The sequence below is a fragment of the Mytilus galloprovincialis genome, chromosome 7 (genome assembly GCF_965363235.1).
Source record: "Mytilus galloprovincialis chromosome 7, xbMytGall1.hap1.1, whole genome shotgun sequence".
NCBI classification, from domain to species: domain Eukaryota; kingdom Metazoa; phylum Mollusca; class Bivalvia; order Mytilida; family Mytilidae; genus Mytilus; species Mytilus galloprovincialis.
In genome coordinates this window covers 14,283,213-14,309,013 of record NC_134844.1, presented here as the reverse complement: position 1 = coordinate 14,309,013, position 25,801 = coordinate 14,283,213, and the positions used below count along the sequence as shown (strand labels likewise).

General features: G+C 31.4%; 1 protein-coding gene across 1 annotated transcript; it reads left to right on the top strand.

Annotated features, from left to right (window-relative positions):
- Nucleotides 1–253: 253 nt before the first annotated feature.
- LOC143082375 (uncharacterized) lies at nt 254–24,235 on the top strand. The gene is made up of 12 exons (XM_076258022.1): nt 254–420; nt 10,100–10,270; nt 11,096–11,192; nt 13,500–13,555; nt 14,381–14,472; nt 15,161–15,268; nt 18,794–18,869; nt 19,637–19,674; nt 21,595–21,846; nt 22,287–22,417; nt 23,070–23,211; nt 23,967–24,235. Exons 4-12 carry the CDS (start codon nt 13,546–13,548, stop codon nt 24,039–24,041), a joined length of 924 nt encoding a protein of 307 aa, XP_076114137.1. The 5' UTR covers nt 254–420; nt 10,100–10,270; nt 11,096–11,192; nt 13,500–13,545; the 3' UTR covers nt 24,042–24,235.
- Nucleotides 24,236–25,801: the final 1,566 nt, after the last annotated feature.

Here is a 25,801-nt window from a genome sequence, read left to right as displayed (position 1 = left end):
TGATAGAAAATCTGGACCTTAGGTTTTCGTTTTTTTTACAATTCAAGATGGCGAAAGATATCCATACCACCTTAATTCCATGAAAAGTCGAAAATTTACGACGACTTCATAAGGAACAAAATACAAATTCTTTAATTTATTTTTTGATATAATTTACTTTAGAATTAAAGAAACACTGCGGATGTTAGAAAACATAATTATTCAATCAAGCACATAATATTCGATCAAACAGAAATATTTTTTTATAAGTTAATGGAGGATGGTCGTCATGGAATTCTTGGGGAGCTTGCAATGTTACATGTGGAACTGGACAACAAAGTAGGAGTCGTATCTGTAACAATCCTGCACCACAAAATAACGGAGCTTATTGTCCAGGAAAAGAATATGCATTCAACTCATGTACACAACCGGCATGTCCAGGTGATAAAATTTTCATATAATTTCATTTTTCATATTTGATTACCATGTTTGAACACAAACAGTTAAAGATTTAAATGTCAGCAAAGCATGTTTGAGATAAACACACAAAAGATACTAAGAAACTCCCGTTTCAGTAAAAACTCTACATGATTGAACCAACTAAAATTAACATCTATTTTTTTTACAGAATAAACAGTAGTTTATAAATAGTAGCTTATAATTTACCACATACTAATTCAACAAAGTTCACAATATATTACACAATTTTGGGAAGAAGACTTTTCAGAAGAAGCTTACCTAATTTTAATTGAACTCTTTCCAGCATGTTGCTTATCCCAAAGCTCCCAAATTTCACAACCGTACAATAAGACCCGTTTCACTACTTTCTATGTATGCCTTTTTGTGGTTTTTTCTTGTAAATTATATATAACCATGATAACATGGCTCTGTATTGATACATCCCGTCACTGTGTTATTGTTCTTTTTTTTTTTCTCCAAGTAAATATCTTTTATTAAATATATGCTGTTTTAACAATTTACTCGGATTACAGCGTTAGCCCGAGTATCCCTGTTATTAGTTACTGAATTTCCAGGAAAAGCTCAGTAAAGTATACTAAATTATTACAGTGTTAATTATATAACATATACATTCTTTTAAATACAGTGTATACATATTAAGAACAAAATTCCATGGTATAAATCACGTGTTTACGGAACATCAATAATGTGTTATTGTTCTATGATAATATTTATTCTTAAATTTCACTTTTGCTAATATGCTTTACGCATATGCCTTTTTTTCTGTGTTTCTTTGTAACATAAGACGTGGCTCTGTACTTACACATCCCGTCATTGTGTTTCTGTGACATGTTATATGTGTGTTTACATATTTTTTTGTTCAGATAGCTATAAATCTAGTTTTAATCCACCTATTTCGACATAATAATGCTTGTAACAAGGAATATGACAGTTGCTGGTCATGTTGCTTGTTTGATCGAGTTAAGTCTGCCAATTGATATTTTATCGTATGTTTTTCTTTGTTGTGATGTTATGCTATTGTTTCAGAAAAAAGGAGAAGGTTTGGATCCATTAAAACGTTTAATCCCGCTGCAAATGTTTGCACCTGTCCTAAGTCAGGAATCTGATGTACAGTAGTTGTCGTTTGTTTATGTAATATATACGTGTTTCTCGTTTCTCGTTTTGTTTATATAGATTAGACCGTTGGTTTTCCCGTTTGAATGGTTTTACACTAGTAATTTTGGGGCCCTTTATAGCTTGTTGTTCGGTGTGAGCCAAGGCTCCGTGTTGAAGGCCGTACTTTAACCTATAATGGTTTACTTTTAAATTGGTATGTGTATGGAGAGTTGTCTCATTGGCACTCACACCACATCTTCCTATATCTATTAGATTGATGGGTTTCAGCTTTTGATTTTGCTATTTGATTAAGAACTCGGTGTTAATTATTTCTGATTTTACTTTTTGTCAAATCAATATAATTGGCAACTAATAGAAAAGCCATGTTTTCTCCTCTTTTTTATCACCTCAAACATTGCCTTTGTAGCCTTTCCTGCTAGGTGTTTTCTACAGTATCTAGTTAGATAGTTAGATTCTTGTACGATATCTATGACAGAGTTATTATAGGTAAAACTTAGATTTTGGGTTGTGTATTACTAGATTTATTTCTCTTGACTGGGCGAAGTTTAAGAAGTTCGCTCATTTAAGATCAGTCCATCTATAGACAAGAGTTTTAGGATAAGCTCATCAATGAAGTGTCCAGTTGTTCGTCTCGTATCATACAATCAGTTGTTTTGTATATGCGTTTGGTGACACTGATTATAGTGATTAGAATTCAATTAGTTTTAAAACAGCAATCATCCTTATCACACACATCTTCAAATAGACTGTCATTATGAAAATTAAAACATAAGCTCCGCCCGATCAGTTGAAAAAACATTGGTAATACCATTACTAGTAACAACATTTTTTTTTCTACGTTCACCTTGATTTTTCTAGCAACAATTGGCCGTATAACATAAATATCCAGCTTTTCTTCGAGAGCATTTTCAATTGATCTAGAGTTCAACACAATCAAGTTGTCGTTGATGAAAAGGAATTCTAAATCATCTTTGAAACGGGAGAACAGAAAAGGAGATATTTTTTCCCCTTGACGTCAACTAATAAACTAATATTTCATGAATAAAAACCTTATGTATCGTCTTTATAAGATAACATGTCTTTATATTATCTTAAATTTTATGAATTATTATATATATGCAATCGACTGTTATATATCCATTTCTAAATCAAATTGAAATTTCATTTATCAAAAAGACTTTATCGGAACAGTTTGTTAATCTATGATATAAGGTCGAAACTAATTGTTTCCGAACACAACTGACAATATGAGAGGTCTTTAGTTTTTCGATCAGATTTCTTTTCCTTAGTCTTATAAAATAGCAGGATCGTAGCATTTACCCAAGATTCTGGTATAATCCCAGTTTTCAAAACTAAGTTAAACAATTTAACATATACATCAATAAAAAATCACTAAAATATTGAACATATTCATTTGAATCATATCGTCGCCACTTGCTATGTTAATGTTTGGTTTCTTAGTACAATTATTAATATCTTTCCTTTTTATTGAACAACTAAGTGTACCATTTAATTCATTACTATATCTTAGTATACAATAGACAAAACTAAAGGACCGGGTGCATGAATTTAGATATATATCTTTTTTAAATTATTTTAATTTGTAACCAGATGAATTAGTATCATCCATATCTTTCGTTTTTTATTTAACAAAGGAAGTAAAGATCAAATTTTCAAATTCTGGATATTGTAGCTAATGTTGTGGGCCACAGCAATGTACATATATCAGATTTATAGCTTTTGTGTCTGTTACACTTCTTTTTTGACAAAGCTACAGGTTCACCATGAGAAGACGCACTTCGGTCTTATATTTATAACTACATGTAACATGAACGTTTACATTTTCTAAAATACAATTAATTTGTTCAAATATTTCATCAGTTTGCATAGTTTCATTACAATTACTGTTACCATCATAAGACCCTTTCAACAACTATCGACACCGACTATTGACACCTACAGTTTACAGAAGAAATAGAGGGGTCGTATCAAAGTTAAAAATCATTTTTGTATACGTGCATGTAACATAAACACAGTACTACTTATACGATTTTTTTTACTAATTATATGTTTAAAAGAAGTATATAGATTTTAACTTTCATAATCTGTAAAATCGTCAATCTATTCACATCCCAAACTATTGAATCTTCTGTAATATGATTATTGATATCTGATAGTATGACTTGTCAAAGGAAGACTACTTCGTTTACCAGTAACCGTCAACTCGTTTTTTGAATGTCATTTTATATGACACTACATTCTATTACCCCCATTGCATAGAATCAAAGGGCAATGTAACGGTAGCACCTTTCTGTCCATAATGTGTCCGAGGTACACTTGTGGACACTGTAGATGTTGCTTCTCAACAATCGTCATTATACTTGCTGTATACATATTGAATTTTATAAGTTGTGTTCGACCCGAATTAAACAGACCTGATCACTTTGTTTTTGAAACATGTTTCCGGGCATAATCATTCATCACGGGAACACGTCTAGTGTGTCATAAGAATCTTGAACTGCTACACCGGTACCTAGCCTGTTGGAGTACTTACGTTAGTCACAGTTTTAAGGAGTCAGTGTTTTCTTATATAACTTAGGTCTTCTATTTGAAAATTGCCCTTTGTTTCTCCTCCCCATATTTTTTTTCAAAATTTTCCTTTTTTGTTGATTTACGATCTGGTTTACTTCTTTTATCTAGTTTTGTTATGCGTCCCAATGTGTTTCTGTATATTTTAACCCGCCGCATGTCATGGCCATTTTTGTACCCAGGAATATGTTGGTCAAAGGTGTATAATTTTCTCGGTAGAATTTTAAGTTTACGATATAATATATATATCTTTGTTCTGTCCGAGCCGTTCAGATTTCGCGGCTTGGGACTGGGTATTGAAGATATCACAACGTACCTCTAAATGTGTTAGTGATTTTTAGCTTCATTCGTGCCATCTTAAAAAAGGCTGCTTAGAGTTAAGTGCATTGTGAATGCATCAGAGGCAAATAACGGACTACATATGTATGTATATATTCCGCAATTGTCAAAAGACATAAAATATTGTCTGTATACAAGTTATATCAAATAATTGGATATAAAAGATTTCCCTTCATTCGTTTGTGAGAGTCTGGATGTATTGGGGTCCCATATTTCTGGATTATCTTATTATTTAGAAATTTCTTCTTTTTTTATTTCACCCATTTTTATCTATTCTTCTTTCATTTTTCCATTGTTCCCTTTTTTGAATTTTATGTTGATCATAATCATGATAATTCTCTACTCTCTGTTCTTTGTCATACTGTAAACCGGGAAATTCGCGCCGTCTTTATTTCGCGTTTTATGAACACGATCTAAATTAGCGTCGTTTTGAATTCGCGATTTTCCTGTGGCCTATGCAAATATTGTCAATAGGGATATATAAAATGAAAAGCTGTACATGCATAATAAATTAAGTGATAAAATCAATCAGTAATCTTTCGTTTTCGGTTTATCAAAGTTTAAAGAGATTACAAGTTGTGTCTTGTCTGCTTTTAAAACTCATGCACAATAAAAGAAAAAAAGACCTAATTAAGAGTGAAATAAAAACTGACTGTCAGGATTAGTGCTAATTAATCTTTAATCTGATTAATCTGTGTTGCAGATTCAACGAGGTAATACTTTTACAACTGATTGACAGGTGTCATTAACATATTTATAATCAGTGATGTTTTTGTAACAATATCGGTAGTGTCCGCTTGTGTGTGATGTCTTCACTGCTAGAATTTTAAGTTTACGATATTATATATATCTTTGTTCTGTCCGAGCCGTTCAGATTTCGCGGCTTGGGACTGGGTATTGAAGATATCACAACGTACCTCTAAATGTGTTAGTGATTTTTAGCTTCATTCGTGCCATCTTAAAAAAGGCTGCTTAGAGTTAAGTGCATTGTGAATGCATCAGAGGCAAATAACGGACTACATATGTATGTATATATTCCGCAATTGTCAAAAGACATAAAATATTGTCTGTATACAAGTTATATCAAATAATTGGATATAAAAGATTTCCCTTCATTCGTTTGTGAGAGTCTGGATGTATTGGGGTCCCATATTTCTGGATTATCTTATTATTTAGAAATTTCTTCTTTTTTTATTTCACCCATTTTTATCTATTCTTCTTTCATTTTTCCATTGTTCCCTTTTTTGAATTTTATGTTGATCATAATCATGATAATTCTCTACTCTCTGTTCTTTGTCATACTGTAAACCGGGAAATTCGCGCCGTCTTTATTTCGCGTTTTATGAACACGATCTAAATTAGCGTCGTTTTGAATTCGCGATTTTCCTGTGGCCTATGCAAATATTGTCAATAGGGATATATAAAATGAAAAGCTGTACATGCATAATAAATTAAGTGATAAAATCAATCAGTAATCTTTCGTTTTCGGTTTATCAAAGTTTAAAGAGATTACAAGTTGTGTCTTGTCTGCTTTTAAAACTCATGCACAATAAAAGAAAAAAAGACCTAATTAAGAGTGAAATAAAAACTGACTGTCAGGATTAGTGCTAATTAATCTTTAATCTGATTAATCTGTGTTGCAGATTCAACGAGGTAATACTTTTACAACTGATTGACAGGTGTCATTAACATATTTATAATCAGTGATGTTTTTGTAACAATATCGGTAGTGTCCGCTTGTGTGTGATGTCTTCACTGCTAGAATTTTAAGTTTACGATATTATATATATCTTTGTTCTGTCCGAGCCGTTCAGATTTCGCGGCTTGGGACTGGGTATTGAAGATATCACAACGTACCTCTAAATGTGTTAGTGATTTTTAGCTTCATTCGTGCCATCTTAAAAAAGGCTGCTTAGAGTTAAGTGCATTGTGAATGCATCAGAGGCAAATAACGGACTACATATGTATGTATATATTCCGCAATTGTCAAAAGACATAAAATATTGTCTGTATACAAGTTATATCAAATAATTGGATATAAAAGATTTCCCTTCATTCGTTTGTGAGAGTCTGGATGTATTGGGGTCCCATATTTCTGGATTATCTTATTATTTAGAAATTTCTTCTTTTTTTATTTCACCCATTTTTATCTATTCTTCTTTCATTTTTCCATTGTTCCCTTTTTTGAATTTTATGTTGATCATAATCATGATAATTCTCTGTTCTCTGTTCTTTGTTATACTGTAAACCGGGAAATTCGCGCCGTCTTTATTTCGCGTTTTATGAACACGATCTAAATTAGCGTCGTTTTGAATTCGCGATTTTCCTGTGGCCTAAGTAAATATTGTCAATAGGGATATATAAAATGAAAAGCTGTACATGCATAATAAATTAAGTGATAAAATCAATCAGTAATCTTTCGTTTTCGGTTTATCAAAGTTTAAAGAGATTACAAGTTGTGTCTTGTCTGCTTTTAAAACTCATGCACAATAAAAGAAAAAAAGACCTAATTAAGAGTGAAATAAAAACTGACTGTCAGGATTAGTGCTAATTAATCTTTAATCTGATTAATCTGTGTTGCAGATTCAACGAGGTAATACTTTTACAACTGATTGACAGGTGTCATTAACATATTTATAATCAGTGATGTTTTTGTAACAATATCGGTAGTGTCCGCTTGTGTGTGATGTCTTCACTGCTAATATGATTAATTTTGAGAGTAAAAAATCATGATTTCTTTAATTGTTTTTTATTTTGAAATACAGTTATTATTTGAGGTTAATAAGAAATACAGTTATTATTTGAGGTTCGAAGAAATACAGTTTCGATCTGTCGTCGGTAAAATAGTGGTCGGTCCCTTACATATCCTATTCATATACGAAATGTATGGTATTCATCTTATGAATAGAGTTTCCTTGAAATTTTCGCTGTCGTTTTATTTTCGCGGTTCAAGTCTTACCGCGAAAATAGCGAAAATTAAACTGCCGCGAATATTTCCCTGTTTACAGTAGTTTAGGACACCAGTATTCTCTATCCTTTTTTTTCTCTATTTTTTGTGCCATTGTCCATTGTCTCTTTCATAACACGATATAGCTTTCGTCTCTATTTCTCAATCTTTTTAGGAATTTATTGTTTAGTGCCGTATTTTGTGTTCTGTAGCCTTTATGCATTATTTAATAATACAAGAAAGGTGCTACTATGCATGGGTATGCCGCCACTTTGATATCGTTCAAACATGTTCGTCAATGCCTAGTTCGTTGCATAGAAAGTTTGTTCTTCATGGAGATGAATTGAAGGTCGAGCACTACATCAGGTAATCAAGCTCCGTATGATAGTCACATTATTGCCGCTGGTCTCTACATTCTCTTACATTGTGAAAAGTTAATAAAAGCAGGCAAATACTTGTTCGTTTGCATTTTTCTTGTTTATGCTCTTTTGTTTTGTAACAGCAAGCTTTAACATCGTCAAATAAGTTTCCTAATACTAGTACCCGGATATTGATTATGAAGTTCTGTTACTTTGGTTTTACGTGTTTGTAGTTCTTGTCGTAAGTAACTACCCTGAAGGTCTAGGATGTCATTATATTTTTAATTTCTACAAACTACTTTATCCCCTTTTCTACAACTAACAATCTTTTATCAATGCTCGATACCAATTTAATAAAAGTGTGCAATAGTAAAGGTACGCTTTGATCGTTTCCATAGCTCTTAATAATTGTCCTACCATCTTCCATTAATTTTCCTGTCTCGCTCAGAGCCGGTTATATGTATTGCGGTTGTGTTTAAATACTTACGGACATAGTGGGATCTTAAAGTCCAAAGTATAACTTCACTGAACTGTGCAGTAGCGATTTCAATTACTTGTATTGTTCAATTTTTATACGCCCGTCAAAATTTTGACGGGACGTATTATGGTATACAAATGTCCGGTGTCCGTCCGTCCGTCCGTCTGTCCGTCTGTCCGGCGTAAACATGTCGCACCGTAACTTGAGAACGACTTATCCAAATTTCATGAAACTTGATATAGTTGTTTCTTATGATGGTCAAATGATCTGTATACTTTTTGGTGAAAATAAGATTTAAACTTTTTGAGTTACGGCACTTTGTAACTAAAACAGGGGTGTGTTTTTTTCACATGTCGCACCGTATCTCAAAAACGTTTCTTGATTATTGCTTAAAACTTTACACACTTCTTAGTTATATTAATCTTAATATCTGTATACTTTTTGGTGATGATTCAAAATTTCATTTTTGAGTTTTTGAATATTTTGTAAAAAAGGGGGAGAGTTTTTTTTACATGTCGCGCCGTATCTCAAAAACGTTTCTTGATTATTGCTTAAAACTTTACACACTTCTTAGTTATATTAATCTTAATATCTGTATACTTTTTGGTGATGATTCAAAATTTCATTTTTGAGTTTTTGAATATTTTGTAAAAAAGGGGGAGAGTTTTTTTACATGTCGCGCCGTATCTCAAAAACGATTTATGATTATTGCTTAAAACTTTACACACTTCTTTGTTATATTAATCTAAAGATCTGTATACTTTTTGGTGATGATTCAAAATTTCATTTTTGAGTTATTGAGTATTTTGTAAAAAAGGGGGAGGGTTTTTTTACATGTCGTGCCGTATCTCAAAAACAATTTATGATTATTGCTTAAAACTTTACACACTTCTTTGTTATATTAATCTAAAGATCTGTATACTTTTTGGTGATGACTCAAAATTTTATTTTTGAGTTATTGAGTATTTTGTAAAAAAGGGGAGGTTTTTTTTTACATGTCACGCCGTATCTCAAAAACAATTTATGATTATTGCTTGAAACTGTACACACTTCTTTGTTATACTAATTTAAAGATCTGTATACTTTTTGGTTTGATTCAAAATTTTATTTTAGTGATATTTGTAAAAAAAAACAGGGTGGGGGGGGGGGGGTTTCACATGTCCCGCCATGTCTCAAAAACAATAAATGGTTATTGCTTAAAACTTCCTCAGAAACTATTTATGATTATTGCATAAAACTTTCACACAAGACGTCGGGTGTATCATGCGCTCATGGCGCAGCTGTTTATTAAGAATATAAAAAAGAAGATGTGCTATGATTGTTAATGAGACACCTCTCCACCAGAGACCAAAATGACACAGAAATTAACAATCACAGGTCGCTTTAACAACGAACAAAGCCAATACCGCATAGCCAGCTATAAATTGCCCCGAAATGACAACTGCAAAACACTGTGAGCTGTATTCCTTATGTGTAGGTGTTATGTTCTTTTTTGTGATGTCTATGAAGAATACAAATGATGTGAAAATTTAAACAAAAAGTGTGACTTTTTTTACTCTCTTCATTCCAAAATAAAGTTCGTTAAATATCGATTCCAATTATATCTTAATATCTCAATAGCATCTCGGATTTCGCTATATTTTAAATATTTTGTATGTAACATTACACATTTGAGAATTTGGTAAAAAAATAAAAATTATCGATCAGATTTTTAACCACTTGAATTGAACTTTGAAAAAAAAAGTAAGCAAACAAAATTGTTAAAGTCAAGCACTTAAACAAATTAATAAAACTGTTGTATGTTTTTTATAGTCAATGGCGGATGGTCCTCCTGGACTTCTGGGGCTTGTAACGCGACTTCCTGTGGCACTGGGCAAAAAAGTAGGAGTCGATATTGTAACAATCCTTTAAAAGCAAACGGTGGTGCGGATTGTCAAGGAGAGAAAGATGAACTTATTGCATGTGTACGTTCGGAATGTGCAGGTGATTACAAATAATGTTCTTTTCAAATTAATTGTAAGTTAACTATATGTACTTTTAACTGAATAGACATCACTACCCTCCTTCCCCAAAAAAAACGAACGAATTGCAAATTTGATTTTTCAATTGTCTGACTATAGAAATAGATTAAATAGATATCGATTTGATGATTATCGACAATAAGAGTTGAAATATGTCACGTATAAATCTCACAATGACAAGAGTTAATAATTATCTATAGTTTATCATGCGAGAATCAAAATTTGCAAACATACATTTTGTTACACATCAATGTAACCTAGTGTTAAGCTTTCAGAGTTTCCAATTGTAATTACTTCCACATTTTTGCACTTCATTCACCCTAACATAAATGCAAGTTAATATGTTTCACTTGTACATATTTCCTACCTAAAAGACACTTCATAAATGTCATTGTACGCGCTCTACCGCAACTCAAATTTTTGTCAGGACTTCGAGCAGGTATATTTAATATTTTGTCTTAATTACCCTTAACAGTATGAGACTGTTTCATTCATCAGTGTGTACCAAATTATTCATGTTTGCCAATAATTCTTGTATCCTGGTTAAATGCAGCTGTCTTCGTCTATAATACCAGCCACGAAAATATCACAAGAAGGTAATAACTCGTACAAAGAATACATCGATGATTTCAGACATGTTGATTTACATGTACCTTTTTTTTAAATACCGAAAATGAACGAAAAAATTTAAAGCAACACCAAACCACTGCGACAACAACAGTGTTCAAAAGTAAATATATAAACACAAAGCTTAAGTTCATTACAAACAATACTCTTCTATTTCCAGAACAACAGTCAGGAAATACGCCAATATTGGTTGGAACAGTCATTGGTATCCTAGTTATTGTTATACTGATACTGATTTTAGTTATATATGCAAAAAGGTATTTTTGGTATTTAATCTTTATATGGCTGTCAGGTTGGAAGGCTTGCTGCTCACAAGGAAACTATTTAACCAAGAGTTCCAAATGATGAAGTTGAAATTATCCCTTCGTACATTTTACGGATGCCATCACGAGTTGGTTGACCGTTATGGAATAACCGTATCAAGTGAAAATAGATATTAAATAATGATACATGCAGATGAAACAATAATTTGGAAATTTGTTTGGGTTTTGTATTCCCTGCATAATAAAAGACATGCAATCACTATCTTCCTTAAGTTTCAAAACGAGAAAAAGTAAACGGTCATCACATATATTCAAATAATATCTGAATATTAAAATTAAAGAACGTCAGTTAACTGTGTATGTAGGCTTTCTGACAGTTTTAGAAAGTGCTGAAAATTCTTTAAAAAAAGGCTAGCATTATCCCTGTATGAAACGAAATGCTACCGTCTCATTCTAAAATGAAATATATAAAATTTAATTAAATTGGATATTACATTTGACCGACCCTATGCTACTGAACAAAAACACAAAATAAATTTTGTGTGTCCGGGGCTCTTAAATTTCTGGGTTCACCTGCATACGAAACGACAAAATCCAAACACTTTAAAGCCAAATGCTAATTGACATAAAACCTTACCACAAAATATTCGAAGATGTCCACTAAAGTCCAATTTCGAATCAATTCAAAAACATCACATGTCCATATAGAAGTTGACAGGACTATTGCAATATTGTCGTTTTGTTTAACAAGCAAGAAGTTAAAAATATAACAATATACATATTTATCTTGCTTCATCAGGAAGCAATTTATTTGTTAAATCTTAAGCCTCGGTCACACCTTAACGGATAGCTCGAACGGATGCCTAACGGATAACTGTTTTTCAATCCGTTCATGTCTGTTAGGCATCCTTTCTTTTCCGTTTGACGTCCGTGCATATCCGTTACATGTCCGTTCAGCGTATGTTTTATCCGTCGATGTCCGTTTTGTCCGGTGGAAAATTTTGAGCATGTTCAAAACTTTGAACTGACGTCCGACGGATGAATTGAAATGTTTGCGTCAGAAATGCAAATTAGATGTCCTAAGGTTCATGAATTCTTATTATTCATAATCAATCTCAGAGTAAGGCACGTCTTCACAATCAAGCAGCTCTTATTGAGGCCAGACACTGCCCTTTGGCGGCATTTTTAAGAACAAACCAAAACCAGTTACACAAAAACATTTTGAATATTTATGCGATTTACATGTATTATTGTTGTCGCCTTTAATTTTTCCGTATATCTTGTTCATCCGTTTTATCCGGTACGCTTTCGTTGGGTGTCCGTTTTATGCGGTACTCGTCCGTTGGATGTACGTTCGTCATCCGTTCTGTCCGGTACGTTTCCGTTTCTCGTACGTTGCATATCCGGTGTGTGTCCGTTATGCATTCTTTACACGTTCGTTTTATTTGGTCACTACATCAACGGACTCCCAACGGATAACAATGTTGTCAACGGACAACTTTTATTTTCATCCGTTAGTCGTCCGATCGTGCTATCCGGTAAGGTGTGACCGAGGCTTAACGTTTTAAAGCAGCGTAGTGAAATCAATCAGAAACGTCATGGAAGGGTTTCATAAATATCAGCACTTATATTGATTAATAGGCATAAAATTGAGAGAACAAGATGACGAATATTAATTTTGACATTGAATTTAAATTTGAATAAACGCATTCAGGTTCTAAATAGCCGATGAGTAAATGATACGATACAGTTAGCTCATCATAGATACCAGACTTGTAACTTTTTGTGTCTAGGACAGAGAAAGTACTAACTTAAAGATAATATACAATCCAACATTTTTAAAACTTTTGTGTAATCAGCTACTTGAAAAGGAAATTCGTCAAATTTCGAGAAAAATTAACGTTTGTACTAAACAATCAATTTATTATAATTATGACCATGTCAATGGTAACTCATGTCATCAAAAGTAACCGAAATCCAAAATAGGTAATCATGGGTTCCATAGCGAGAGGGATTGTACCTCGTTTAATATAAACTCTTAGAGTTCAATTCCAATATAAAAATGAGCAAACCTTTGGTGAGTTTTTATTACTTTTTAAATTTCTTAACGAGATGTTGAATCAATTATTATTGAACTTTTAACAGTTATTAAATCTATTTTACTTACAACATATGGAAACGGCATTTTCTTCTTTTAATAGAATAGTCCATATCTCGTGTATAGTCGCTCACCTCATGTGAGAAATAGATAACTGGACAAAACCATAAAAGAATTATAAATAACTTTCTTTATTTCAAAAGGAGATGGCACAAATCAAAGGAGAAGCCGGCTTATGAAATAACTGACATGACGAAGGGTTAGTTTCTGGAACCTTTAGATGAATAATTTTAGAATAAAACATGCATCAAAACACTTTAGAACATTTATGATTGGTGTACATGTAATTAATGTTTTCACGTTTTCCTTGATATCTACTGTTCCTATTCTACGATAACACGAGAGCGAGTTCGTTGTGTTTGAGCTTTTGATTTTGACATTTGATTGGGACTATAGTATGTGTTGGACAAAATCACACTGAGAAGTGGGTTGGGAACCTTTCAATCCGTTAGTGTATAATGTTATCACCTCAAATTGAGCACGTTGATTGTCTCTAAATGCACGATATGTTTTTGGGAGTTTTTGACAGAATTTTTCGAATTTTCATTCAAGCATATACAAAATTATGCGTAGTAAAGCATATAAAAAAAGGTACAATAACAAAATGTCAAAGTCGAAGGAGAATTCAAAACTATGAGTTCCTTATCAAAGGGAAGATAAAAAGCATATAAACGCATCAAACAGATGGAAACAACTGTCATTTACCTGACTTGGTATTAGCATTTCCTGATGTAGAAAATGGTTAGTTAAACCTGATTTCATATCTAGCTTAACTTTCTACTTGTATACACATGTAATTACAGTCGCATAAGATTTCATTATATTCAAATCATGTGTGAACAATAGAAACAATAGAAACAGACAAAAATAGGTAAAAATGTCAACAATAGGGATACAGCAGTCAACATTGTGTTATAAATTTATAACTTTAAACACAAACAAATATATCAACGAAGAAAAACCTTCAAACACACAGTTTTATTTATAGAAATTGTACATTAAGAATACTTTTATAAATTTTCAGTTAAATCGCATATCTATGGAAAAATACATGTCAATCAAGCTTACCAAAATGAGCAGCAGAGCGCGGAAGTAGAGGTTTCTAATACGGAAAATGTGAGTGAAACATTTGTTGACATTGAGAAATGAAACAACTTTAATGAAAAGAAGATCTTTGACAATACAATCAGATACCTTTGATATGCAGTTATAGAATAAGTATAACAACAATACGGAACTCCTAGGGCAGATACTACGTACACAATCTAAATAAGCTGCCACAGGTGCTTTCTTCAAATTCTGTCAATGACTAATATGTTGATTAGTGATGAATACAAGTATAATCAAGTTCGAGTTTTTGACTTTTCATTTAAAAATAGAAATGAGATTAACTGCTTTAAATTATGCACCTAGTTAGTAAACAAGTCATTTGTTTGAAATGTAGGTGGTTCAGTATGACCACAAATACTTTAAATAGAGACATAGTGAGTTGAAAGTATACATGTTAGTCTAAGTAAACAATTGTACACACGTATCTCTCCTGGCGTGCAGTTTGACAGATTCTGCACAATAAAAACTACAAATAAATTCCGAATTATTCTAACATTAAAGGCAAAACATTTATTATATTATAATTAGATATAGTTCCTTGTCATTAAGTCTTGTTGATTATCCTTTCAGGCAGGGTTACAATACATTCATTGATACTTATCGTGAATATGGATTTTCTACCTTTAGTAAGTAAAATGTATTGTGTAGTCGTCTAATTTTATTAATATCTTAATTCTATTTACTTAACAAACAGCAGTATATCAATGAGGCTCATTTAGTTGAAAGATATGACGTATCAGAACTGACTAAGCGATGTCAAAATAAAGAGTATTTTCTACAAAGTCTAAAAGCTGAATTCAGGGTAGGTGTATGATTTAATTTCCCTATGTTTAGTAGATTTAAAGTGTAACGATGCTGTACTATGCAAACTTAAGTGAAATGTACAACTGACGTTGTACTCACTTGAAAAAAACTGAGCGCCAATAGTTTGAACAGGAGAAGTAAGGTATCATTTGTGATACATAAAAGGCATATAAAAGCAAAGACAAAAAGACAAAAAAAACAAAAAACAGGTAGAATTAATTTTTTCTGTTTTTATTTTGTTAGTTTAAAGTTACTAGATGAATCCTTGGCATGTACTTCATTGTAGGTTCTTGATATCTATATCATTAACGGAAAGGTTAATACTAAAATTTATGAGAAAAGAGATGATTTCCCATTTCCTATCGTTAATTATCCATGTTTAGATGGTGACGATCCCTTGTCACCATCTAACAGTGTTTATATATCGCAACTTGTACAATTCGCTCGTGTATGTAACAATGCTTTAGATTTTAACGAGAGAAATTTATGTATTACTGAAAAAATTTACACCAGGGTTTTCGATATCACAAACTAGTCAAAACATTTACTAAGTTTTATCATCGGTATACGGACTTCATTCGTAAATATAGCTCAACATGCAGACTTCTTATAGGTTCAGGTATCTCACATCCAATATGTTATGGTAATATCCTTTATGAAGCACAACAATGTCAGTATTCACCTCAGAAGCTAACAAAACCTTTAAATAGACTTATTAAGAAGGCATATAGTTACGATACTGTTGTCTGGTCATTAAAGATTGAATATTTTGGCGTTAATATTGATTCACTTATTAGGTCTTTGCATCGGAACTAAACACATTTACTTAAAAACCATGTTGGCATGACACGGGTTATGTTCTTCTCATATATGTTATGATGGTATGATACTAAACACCTCACGGGAAGGATTTTGCCTGATATTCATATGATGATTATGATGAAGATATAATCTTTCAATCAGTTTAAGTGACGTCTGGCATGTCAGTTAACTACTAGTAGTCCGGTGTTACATTTTTATTTATGTATTATTGTCATTTTGACTATTTTCTTTTGGTTACATCTTCTAACATCATACTCGGACTTCTCTTGAACTGAATTTTAATGTGCGTATTGTTATGAGTTTACTTTTCTGCATTGGCTAGAGGTATAGGGGGAGGGTTGAGATCCCATAAACATGTTTAACCCCGCCGCATTTTTGCGACTTTCAGGAGCCTCTGGCCTTTGTTAGTCTTGTATGATTTTAATTTTAGTTTCTTGTGTACAATTTGGAGTTTATTATGGTGTTCATTATCACTGAACTAGTATATATATTTGTTTGGGGGCCAGCTGAGGGACGCCTCCGGCTGCGGGAATTTCTCGCTGCATTGAAGAACTGTTGGTGACCTTCTGCTGTTGTCTTCTCTATGGTCGGGTTGTTTTCTCTTTGACACATTCCCCATTTCCATTCTCAATTTTATTTAGTAACTTAAACTGGTACATGAAATTTGTGCCTGTTTAATCTTGTTATCAGTGTTTGGATTTTGTACCGATGTGCTGAGTACAATCTTTTTCAATTGATTTTTAAAGTTTGTTGTGATTTGTTTTTTGACATCATGTCCATGTCTAACGGTTTTTTTTTTTATAAATTTAAAGGAATGCTATAAAACGTCGCACGATACTGGTGTCACCTAACGTTACACACTCAAAGACGTAAGCCAAAATGAAAACGTTGGAATGCATGTTGTTTTTACAATAAATTTTAAAGGATTGATTGTTTTTCATAAGAAAGGATTAATTGTTTTTTCTTATATAAAAGATGTTAAGCTTTAGTTTTAATAATAAATTAAAAATAAAAAAGTAACTTCAATTGAAACCATTTGTTTTATATGCATTTTGATTATAAAGGCAATCGATTACTTTTTTTATGGATAAATTATGCACTGCAAATGCACTCATCTTTGCACTCCAGAATGTCAAGGCGAAAGGACTACGGCATATCTAGCATGTCAGGTCTGCACAAATATATGCAAGGGAATTATCGGGAACAATTATTATTGCTGTTTTTTTCAATTAATTTGTATTATAACGGATACGACTATTATAGTCCGGAAAACACTTCAGTTCCGCGTGAAAATCTCTCCCAACTAACCCCTTCTCTATGAATCGTTAGAGCTTCAACATAAAATATTAATTTCAAAGGTTTCTTATTAAGCAACAAAATAAAATAGCCGTATTCCAAATCGTCTGTGAAAACCGCAATAATGACAATTAGACGGAACGTTAGAAGTATATTTTATTAAATAACGTCAAAATCGTATGTGGGGACATTGTATCGGACATTTTAGTTTTATCTGATATCTCGTTTATTAGATTTAATTTATGGGAATTTAATATCAAAATAGAGATAATTTTTTGTACTTTTATCCATTATAATTTTGTTTATGTAGCGAATGGCACTGTATTAAATAAACATCATGAAAAAACAGAAAAAGTAACCCTACGTTTAATTTGGTTTGAAAGGGACAAAATGTCGGACATTGCTAATCAACTCGAATAATAAGAATTTATTTTAAAAATTCCTGATTATTGCATGAGGCGAAAGTGTGATCTTTGTACAAAATACTAGTATAAGAATTATTTATTTTCAACATGAGGATTGCTCTGGAATTCCCTTTTTGGGGACAATTTAACAAAAATTACGGCAAACTTTCGTTCATGGGACACATAATTTGTATCCTCTTGATCCCTTTTTTATATTTCCGTCTTTTTCGACATTACATCATCGCCCAATTATAAATTGGTTGTTCAAGACAAACTTTTATATCGTTTGGTAATAAAATTTATATGTTTTTTACGGTATTCAGAATTTCCCAAAACTAAAAGTGTTACGCGAGAAAAGGAAATCATATTTCAAAATAAAGGTTTTATTGAGTTTTAATAAATGAAAATGGTCTGTTACATATACAAAATTGCAATAATCTGAAAGAAGAGTTTAAAAGCTTTAAAATGATATACAACACTTTATGATATCAATTTTTATGTTTAAAAATTAATAAGATGAATGTGTCTTGTCTGTGATTTTACCAAAGTAACACCAGTAGCGTGGGACGTTTCTATACAAATTGAGTGTCGATACACATAGTTGACCCTACCAAACACTTTTGTGTCTAGGTATTGCAGGTAATGACTGCACTTTCTTTTTTGAAGCATTAAAACATTTGGTTATTTTTTCTCTTTTTTTTAATCTAAACTTACATTTTCTCAGTTTGATGTACGTTATATAAAGGCAACAGTAGTATACTGCTCAAAGAATTCCGTATGGTGTGAAGTAACGTGTACTTTCTTAAACGATGTCGTAAAAAAAATTACGTGTTTAATCTATAACGGTATATCAAAATAGTCACTAATGTTAAATATTGTGTTGAAAGTCGGATAAGAAATTTATTGCAACTGAATTGCTTATGAAACACATTTTCTTAATATCATTTCATGGATATCCACGAATTTTAAATTATAACAATTATTTTTTATTCCCGTTTTAGTTATTGAATAATTCAACAGATGATTCCAAGCCATTTAACAGTCAATACGAAATCGTAAACACTGGATTAAGACAAGGTACGGTATAAATGGTTAAAATCGTTGTTGTTTTTATAGAACACATCGTTTTATAAACACAGAATATATATAGCTAATAACAACATTAAATTAAATTTTATTACAAATTAACAATTCTATCTATGAACCAGTGGGTTCTTTGACAGCTACAATACATCAAAATAAGAATGAATGATATGTAACACTTGGTGTCCAGGTACAAATGTATATATGATGAGTTTTTGACGTAATATTTTTATATAGAAAGTGTAAAGCTGAAACGGGATTGTTATATCAAATTTTGAATATCTGCATAAAAGCAATTTCCGAATAAAGCTACATCTTTTAAATTTGTACTATTATAGAAAACTATGACAGCTTTACTACCTCCACGTGTCTTACGTGAGCATTTTGATTATAAACAATAAACATGCAGGTATGATGCATTGAACTTCTACTTATGTTAAAATGAGTATAGTTAGTTTTCTCGTTTGAATTGTTTTACAGTGTCATGTCGGGGCCTTTTATAGCTGACTATGCGGTATGGGCTTTGTTCATTGTTGAAGGCCGTTCGGTGACCCATAGTTGTTAATGTCTGTGTCATTTTGGTCTCTTGTGGACAGTTGTCTCATTGGCAATCATACCACATCATCTTTTTTATATATAATACCTATTAATGAAAAATAAAAATAAACTATACATGCTATAGTCTGTGCAAACGCTTTTTGACTAAAATTTTATTTACATTCTTGTATATGTGTTAAGTTACAAATATTTAAAACTTGCAGATGTAAACCAGCTTCATTTAGACAGTTCAACACTTGATGTAAGTGAAAAGTTAACTATTTGTCCAATTCGTTCACTGCTATATTCTTCCTTCAATTATTTGACCCATTTACCTTCATACGTATGGACATATAAATGTTTATATTTTAATAATATTGTGGTATTGAATTTGTTTGTGTCGACAATATTGTTTTTTAATTAAAAGATACCAAATGCAATACATTAACCCTAATCTTGATTATACATACTAGCGTTTAAAATTATGTTTACAAAATTATTAATATAAAATTCTGCAATTCACGAATATTTCTATTTGAATAAAACACAGACAGTTTTGATAAAATAAAAAATATAACATTAAATGTACAAGATTTAAAACATTCAATTGCAATCAATATTCACTCGTTGAACTATGACATTATAAATAAAAAGCAAGTAGATAGGGCATTCATCTTTCTTAATATATAAAATAGGAACGATTGCAATCTAGGAGAACATTTATATATATTGAAACTATAGAATAGTTTTCAAAGGTACAAGGATTATAATTTAATACGCCAGACGCGCGTTTCGTCTGCATAAGACTCATTGGTGACGCTCAGATCAAAATGTGCTTAAAGCCAAACAAGTATAAAGTTGAAGAGCATTGAAGACCAAAAATACCAAAAAGTTGTGCCAAAAACGGCTAATATAATCTATTCCTGGGATACTAGGCGATAGATATGTTTCTTAAACTTGTCTTAAACCTTCAAGTTGCAAATTCGAATCCATAGATTTTTCTGTATATACTATATGTCGTTTAAACATACACTTCCGTTATAATGATGTAAAACAATAATTCTTTCAAATGGTAAATAGTCAAAATATATCATGGAAATTGGCAATTTTCTAAAAATAATCAAGATGAAAGATCGATGATTAAATGATTTTATAGTTGCGATTTTATTGGTCAATTAACTTTTGCAAAGACAGTTATAACATGATTTATTGTATTATTTTGTTTCTTCCATAATCGTTTGGTAATTTAATATCTTCTATCCACGTTTGTAAATATTTTTTCCTTGCAGTTTTCTCTTCGCACGTGCGTAGAGAGATTGCTGGATTTTTGATAAAGGCAGTTAGTATAGAAGTGTTTATTAGTCACATATCAATTAACTGACACAAATCCGGGTCACAAACAAAATCCGAGAAAAACACATCAATTATAAAAGGAAAACACCGGAACAACAGAAACATTGAAGTGCTACAAAGTAAACGCAAATATGCATGGAAACAGTTTATGTGATAAAAACTGCCATATTCCTGACTTGGCACAGGATATTTTAAGAAAGAAAATGATGAGCTGAACCTTGCTTTATGGCCAGCTTAACTTCCTGCTTGTATGGCAATGTTCAAAATACCGCTCAAATGACAAAATTACGTGACAGGAGTACAAGACAAATGCAAAACATTCAGGACAGAGAAATACATAAATATATAATATGATATAGTACATTTCTACATGTAGACCACGTAAGGTTTCTTATTTGTATTACTGCGTCCGATAAACGCTTTCGGTGAAAAAAAGTTCTAGAAGACAATAATTGATTATCAGTATATTTCCTCTAGATTTGGATAAGTAAAAATATTCCACATTGATAAAATGTTAGTAGGTTTTTCCTTATGAAAGTGATTTTGAATAAATAAACATATTACCGCGTGTTTTTTTGTGACTGCGTAATTTTGGTAAAAACGTTTGATGTACAATTGGCCTTGGTAAATACTTGTCATTGCATACATATCTCTCGGAGTATGGAATAAAACTGAATACAAATGTAAACAATCAATCAATTCCAATTCCACCTGATATTACGACAGATTGTGACATATGTAGTATAAAAGCATTCCCACAATGACGTATGTGTTCTGGTGCAGTCATTATTTACACACTGAAAAAATAATAGTTAACTTTTATCAACAGATACTTTATACTGACAACGTATCAATATTGTTAGAACCACCACAAAAGGATATAGCTGAACAATTCTGGACCATAGTTGATAATCAGTGTGTTGACAATATTATTCTCTTGGCAAAGGGAAACGAAAAGATGTCAGAGTTTTATCCAATGTTAGATGATATAATGAGAATCAATAACTTTGAGATATATTTGGATTCTGCCGAGAGGATGAATAAACACATAATGTTGTTAACATTTAATTTACAGAACAAGGTAATTGTTGGATCAAAATTATTATAGGTATTATTTGTTAATTATAAATTATTAATCTGTTGTATTTAGATATTACGCATTAATTGTTTCTCAACCTTCTTGGCTTAAACTGATAAAGAAAATACATAAATCGGAAAAAGTTCAATGCAATTTCATTCGATAGTTTAAGTCAAAACCAATATGAAATGAACAATGTTGTCAAAATAAAGCTTCTTTAACACATGTTCATAATTCGAGAGGGTGATTTGGTACCGTGACGCAACATCTAAAGAGGCAACCAACCGTTTCGCAAAACAAAATAACGGTATGACACATTTAAGTTGCTAATTTCGAGATAAAAGGTTTGAGACATCAAGGGTCATGTATAATATAATTTTAAACTGGCATTGACAAACAAGATACATGTAGTTCTATACTAAGATTTTACTTTTAAATTGCAGACAACACAGTCGATCCGCCAGATCAGAATGTTTAAAACAAATGTTTCCGAATATCCGACTGTCCAAATACTGTGTTTTGTCATGGATAAAGCAAGTGAAATCAGAGGTGTGCCAGTTCTGATAATTAACAGGTAAGCAAAAATGTTTTTTGGCAGTTGATGAAGTTTAGAACATCACCAATATAAGTCGGGATCATGTTGTGTTTTTTTTGTCCTATTCTATTTTGATCTATTTTATATTCTTTTAACATTCTATCCTATTTTATAGATCTGTTTTCCTTTTTCTTATTTGTTGAATGTTCTTGTTAAATAAGATGTAAACTTGTTAGGTTATGGTTCAATGTCACACTTTTAACTTCACTAGACATGAAAACCTTGCAACAAAGGCATGATATACACTTATTTCAAGGAAAAGGACCTAAATACAAATTATTTTTGTAAAAAGATTTTTTTTATCTGAGACCGGAAGTGAATTTCACGAAACCGACAGTACTTAATATCTACCATATACAGGCAAAAGTGTATAGAAACCATATAGATTTGGAATCAGGAAAATAAAGTTATCATGTGAAACTAGAAGTGACATTTTTTTAAACTGGAGTTCACAGTTCAATTAATTATTGAATCAGTATGAAAAAACTTATGCTTGAACACCAAAAGTAACTTTGAGTAAACCAAAAGCAGCTTCTCTACAATAGGTTATAAAAATGATGTGAAAAGACCTTCAATGGGTTTTTTTTTAGTCTAATTTGTTTTAGTAATTTACACAATTTTGCTTCCACAGTGAGATGGCTGATTTGTCGGTTTGTGGAGTATTGACAGTCTGTTTGAATGCTATGTATGCAATAAAAAATGGAAGTCTGTTCAGTGTTCTTGGAAATGCAACGATGGCGAGTAAAAACAATAGCAGTTTCTTCAAGAATTTTGTGAGTTGTTTATAAACGTATTACATTTTACAAAATTGAATCTCTTTTCTGTGTTAATGAAGATGATGAAAAGATATTGAAAAATTAGTTAGGTTACACGTTTACCCAAACTTATATTTACAAAGGCAACAGTAGTATACCGCTGTTTGAAAGTCATAAATAGATTAGAAACATAAACCCTGGTAACAAATTGAAACCGAGGAAAACCTATCAACTATAAGATGGAAACCACAAAAACATCAAAGTGCAACAACAAAAAAATGCAACTAACACAGAAACGATAGCAATAGCCATATTACCCACTTGATACAGGACATTAAGAAAAAATGGTGGGTTGAACCTGATGTTGTGGCTAGCCAAACCTCGCGTTTTATGGCAATATTAAAAAAAAACACAAAAATTACTACTGAACATGAGAGGAATACAGTAAATATATCATAAATTCATTATTTTGCAAAAATGAAATAATATCTTCTTTATAGCACATACGTTCTATTAGATCAGGCTGAGAGATAACTTTTAAACACATAAGTACTTGAACTTCTGAAAGTAAAACGACCGTTAGGTATCTCACGCTTTTATTGTTGTTTAAGACAATATTTAAACATATTAAACCTTTAATTGATTACCATTTGAATATAGTTGAACTAATTCTACGCCACCAAACACATGCAATTATTGTAAAAGAACATGTCTTTGTTACATGTAGAATTTCAAATTATATAAAATATTTATAACACCTAATTTCTTTTCAGGATGACTATGAATTATGTTACAAAGTACTGGGAAATTATTTAGAAGCAGTTCATACATATGATTTTATTGAATAAAATTACAAATGCATTACCTAATAGACGTAGATAATATATAAACATAAACCTGTGCAATAAACTACATGATATTAAAAAATAAATGCATATTTCTCAAAAGGTGTGAATGCTTGTTATAATTCTACAATAATTATTAAATCATCTCCTTCTATTTAAATGATCGTTACATTCAATAATAAGAAACTAAGAGCTAACAAAGAAATTACCATCTATAATCAGAATCAGAATCAGAATAATTTATTAGAGTGTCACATACTAGTATAAAACACAGTGAATACATAGTTACATAGTATGCAATTAAAAATTAAATATTACAATTAAATATTGATACCCTGCCAAATTACTGTCTTATGAGACACTTTGAAAATATAACACATATTATAAAACAATTAAAACTAAATGTACTAAAATATTACTACACACAATATCTTCTTCGATAAAACATGTGATATAAAGTTTTAGTTAAAAATGGTTGAATTGCACCATTTGGCATTTAAAAATAATTTTGTCCTGTACATCAAGATCGTTAAAAGTATCACAAATATCAACAGATTTCTTCATAAAATCATATCTTAAAGCTGCATAAAAATCGCAAAGAACAAAAACTGTTTTTCATCCTCAACACAAGTATCTGTACAATATATACAAGTACGCACATTTAAATGAATATTTGGCTTGGTGTATACCCCTTTCAACTGCCAGTGGTAAACAGCCACTTCTTAAATTTCACAAAATACGTCCATGCTGCCTGTTACGAACTAATTTTTAATTCTAAAACATGTTTATTTGTTAATTTCTGTGTCATTTTGGTCTCTTGTGGAGAGTTGTCTCATTAGCAATCATACTACATCGTCTTTTTTTATACTCATTATGAATAAGTAATTTTATTACCATTACATTCATTTCTTTCATTAAACAATTTTTCAAGCCGGTAAATTTTATCTTTTTCACAGAGTTTAGATTTTATCTCTTGCAGTTTATCTTTAATAGAAAAAGTATCATTAATAAGTAACAACAGTTTCAATACCTAAAATTTATGCTTTTTTTATACAATGTTATACAATGACCTAGAACAATCCGTGCTAAGTTTATTTTCGATTTATATGTCCCTCTGGTATCGGTAACTTGTACCTTTCTCAAATTTGTATATCCTCATATTCAAGAACCATATTATAGAACAGGCTCAACTACAGAACTATATAGTTTTGTTAACACATCATAAGTCATTCTATCACACGAAATAAATTTACCATATAAGACTGAAAGTGCTCTGCTTGCTAAATAGTTAATTGTTATGAAATATTTGCGTAATAAATATATAACTTCTAATATTTATCACAATATTTTTCCTTTCCGTATCAATTGCGAGATTACCTGAAAGACTATTAGATTTGTATTTGCTTTATATACATGACGAGTTCTGTACTTGGAGCATAAACTGTTTACCCTTCCAGCACACACACGAATTAACCTCCGGTTTCTGCTGGTTTCGTTATGCCTCCTCTTTGATTTTTAAATCGTGTTTTTTATTGTGTTTGTCCTTTCCTTTTTTGTGAAAACATAAAATGTTCTGGTGTATTGGACCTTTGGTTTTGAATATCACAACTAGCTAACATACTCACCAGGCCATTTGACTAAAAGATCTTATTCTGTGAAACATTACCAATTCCGGAGTTAAGACAAATACATCTATAGACCAATCTTGCGATTATTGTATTGAACATTTTTCATAAACTTTGGAGCATTTTTAGCGACCGACC

Bases quoted from the DNA above. Each gene is read 5' to 3' on its own strand.
- LOC143082375 (XM_076258022.1), top strand. The intron at 15,269-18,793 runs GTAGGTGTATGA...TTCCCGTTTTAG, and splicing joins GTCTAAAAGCTGAATTCAGG to TTATTGAATAATTCAACAGA. The intron at 21,847-22,286 runs GTAATTGTTGGA...TTTAAATTGCAG, and splicing joins CATTTAATTTACAGAACAAG to ACAACACAGTCGATCCGCCA.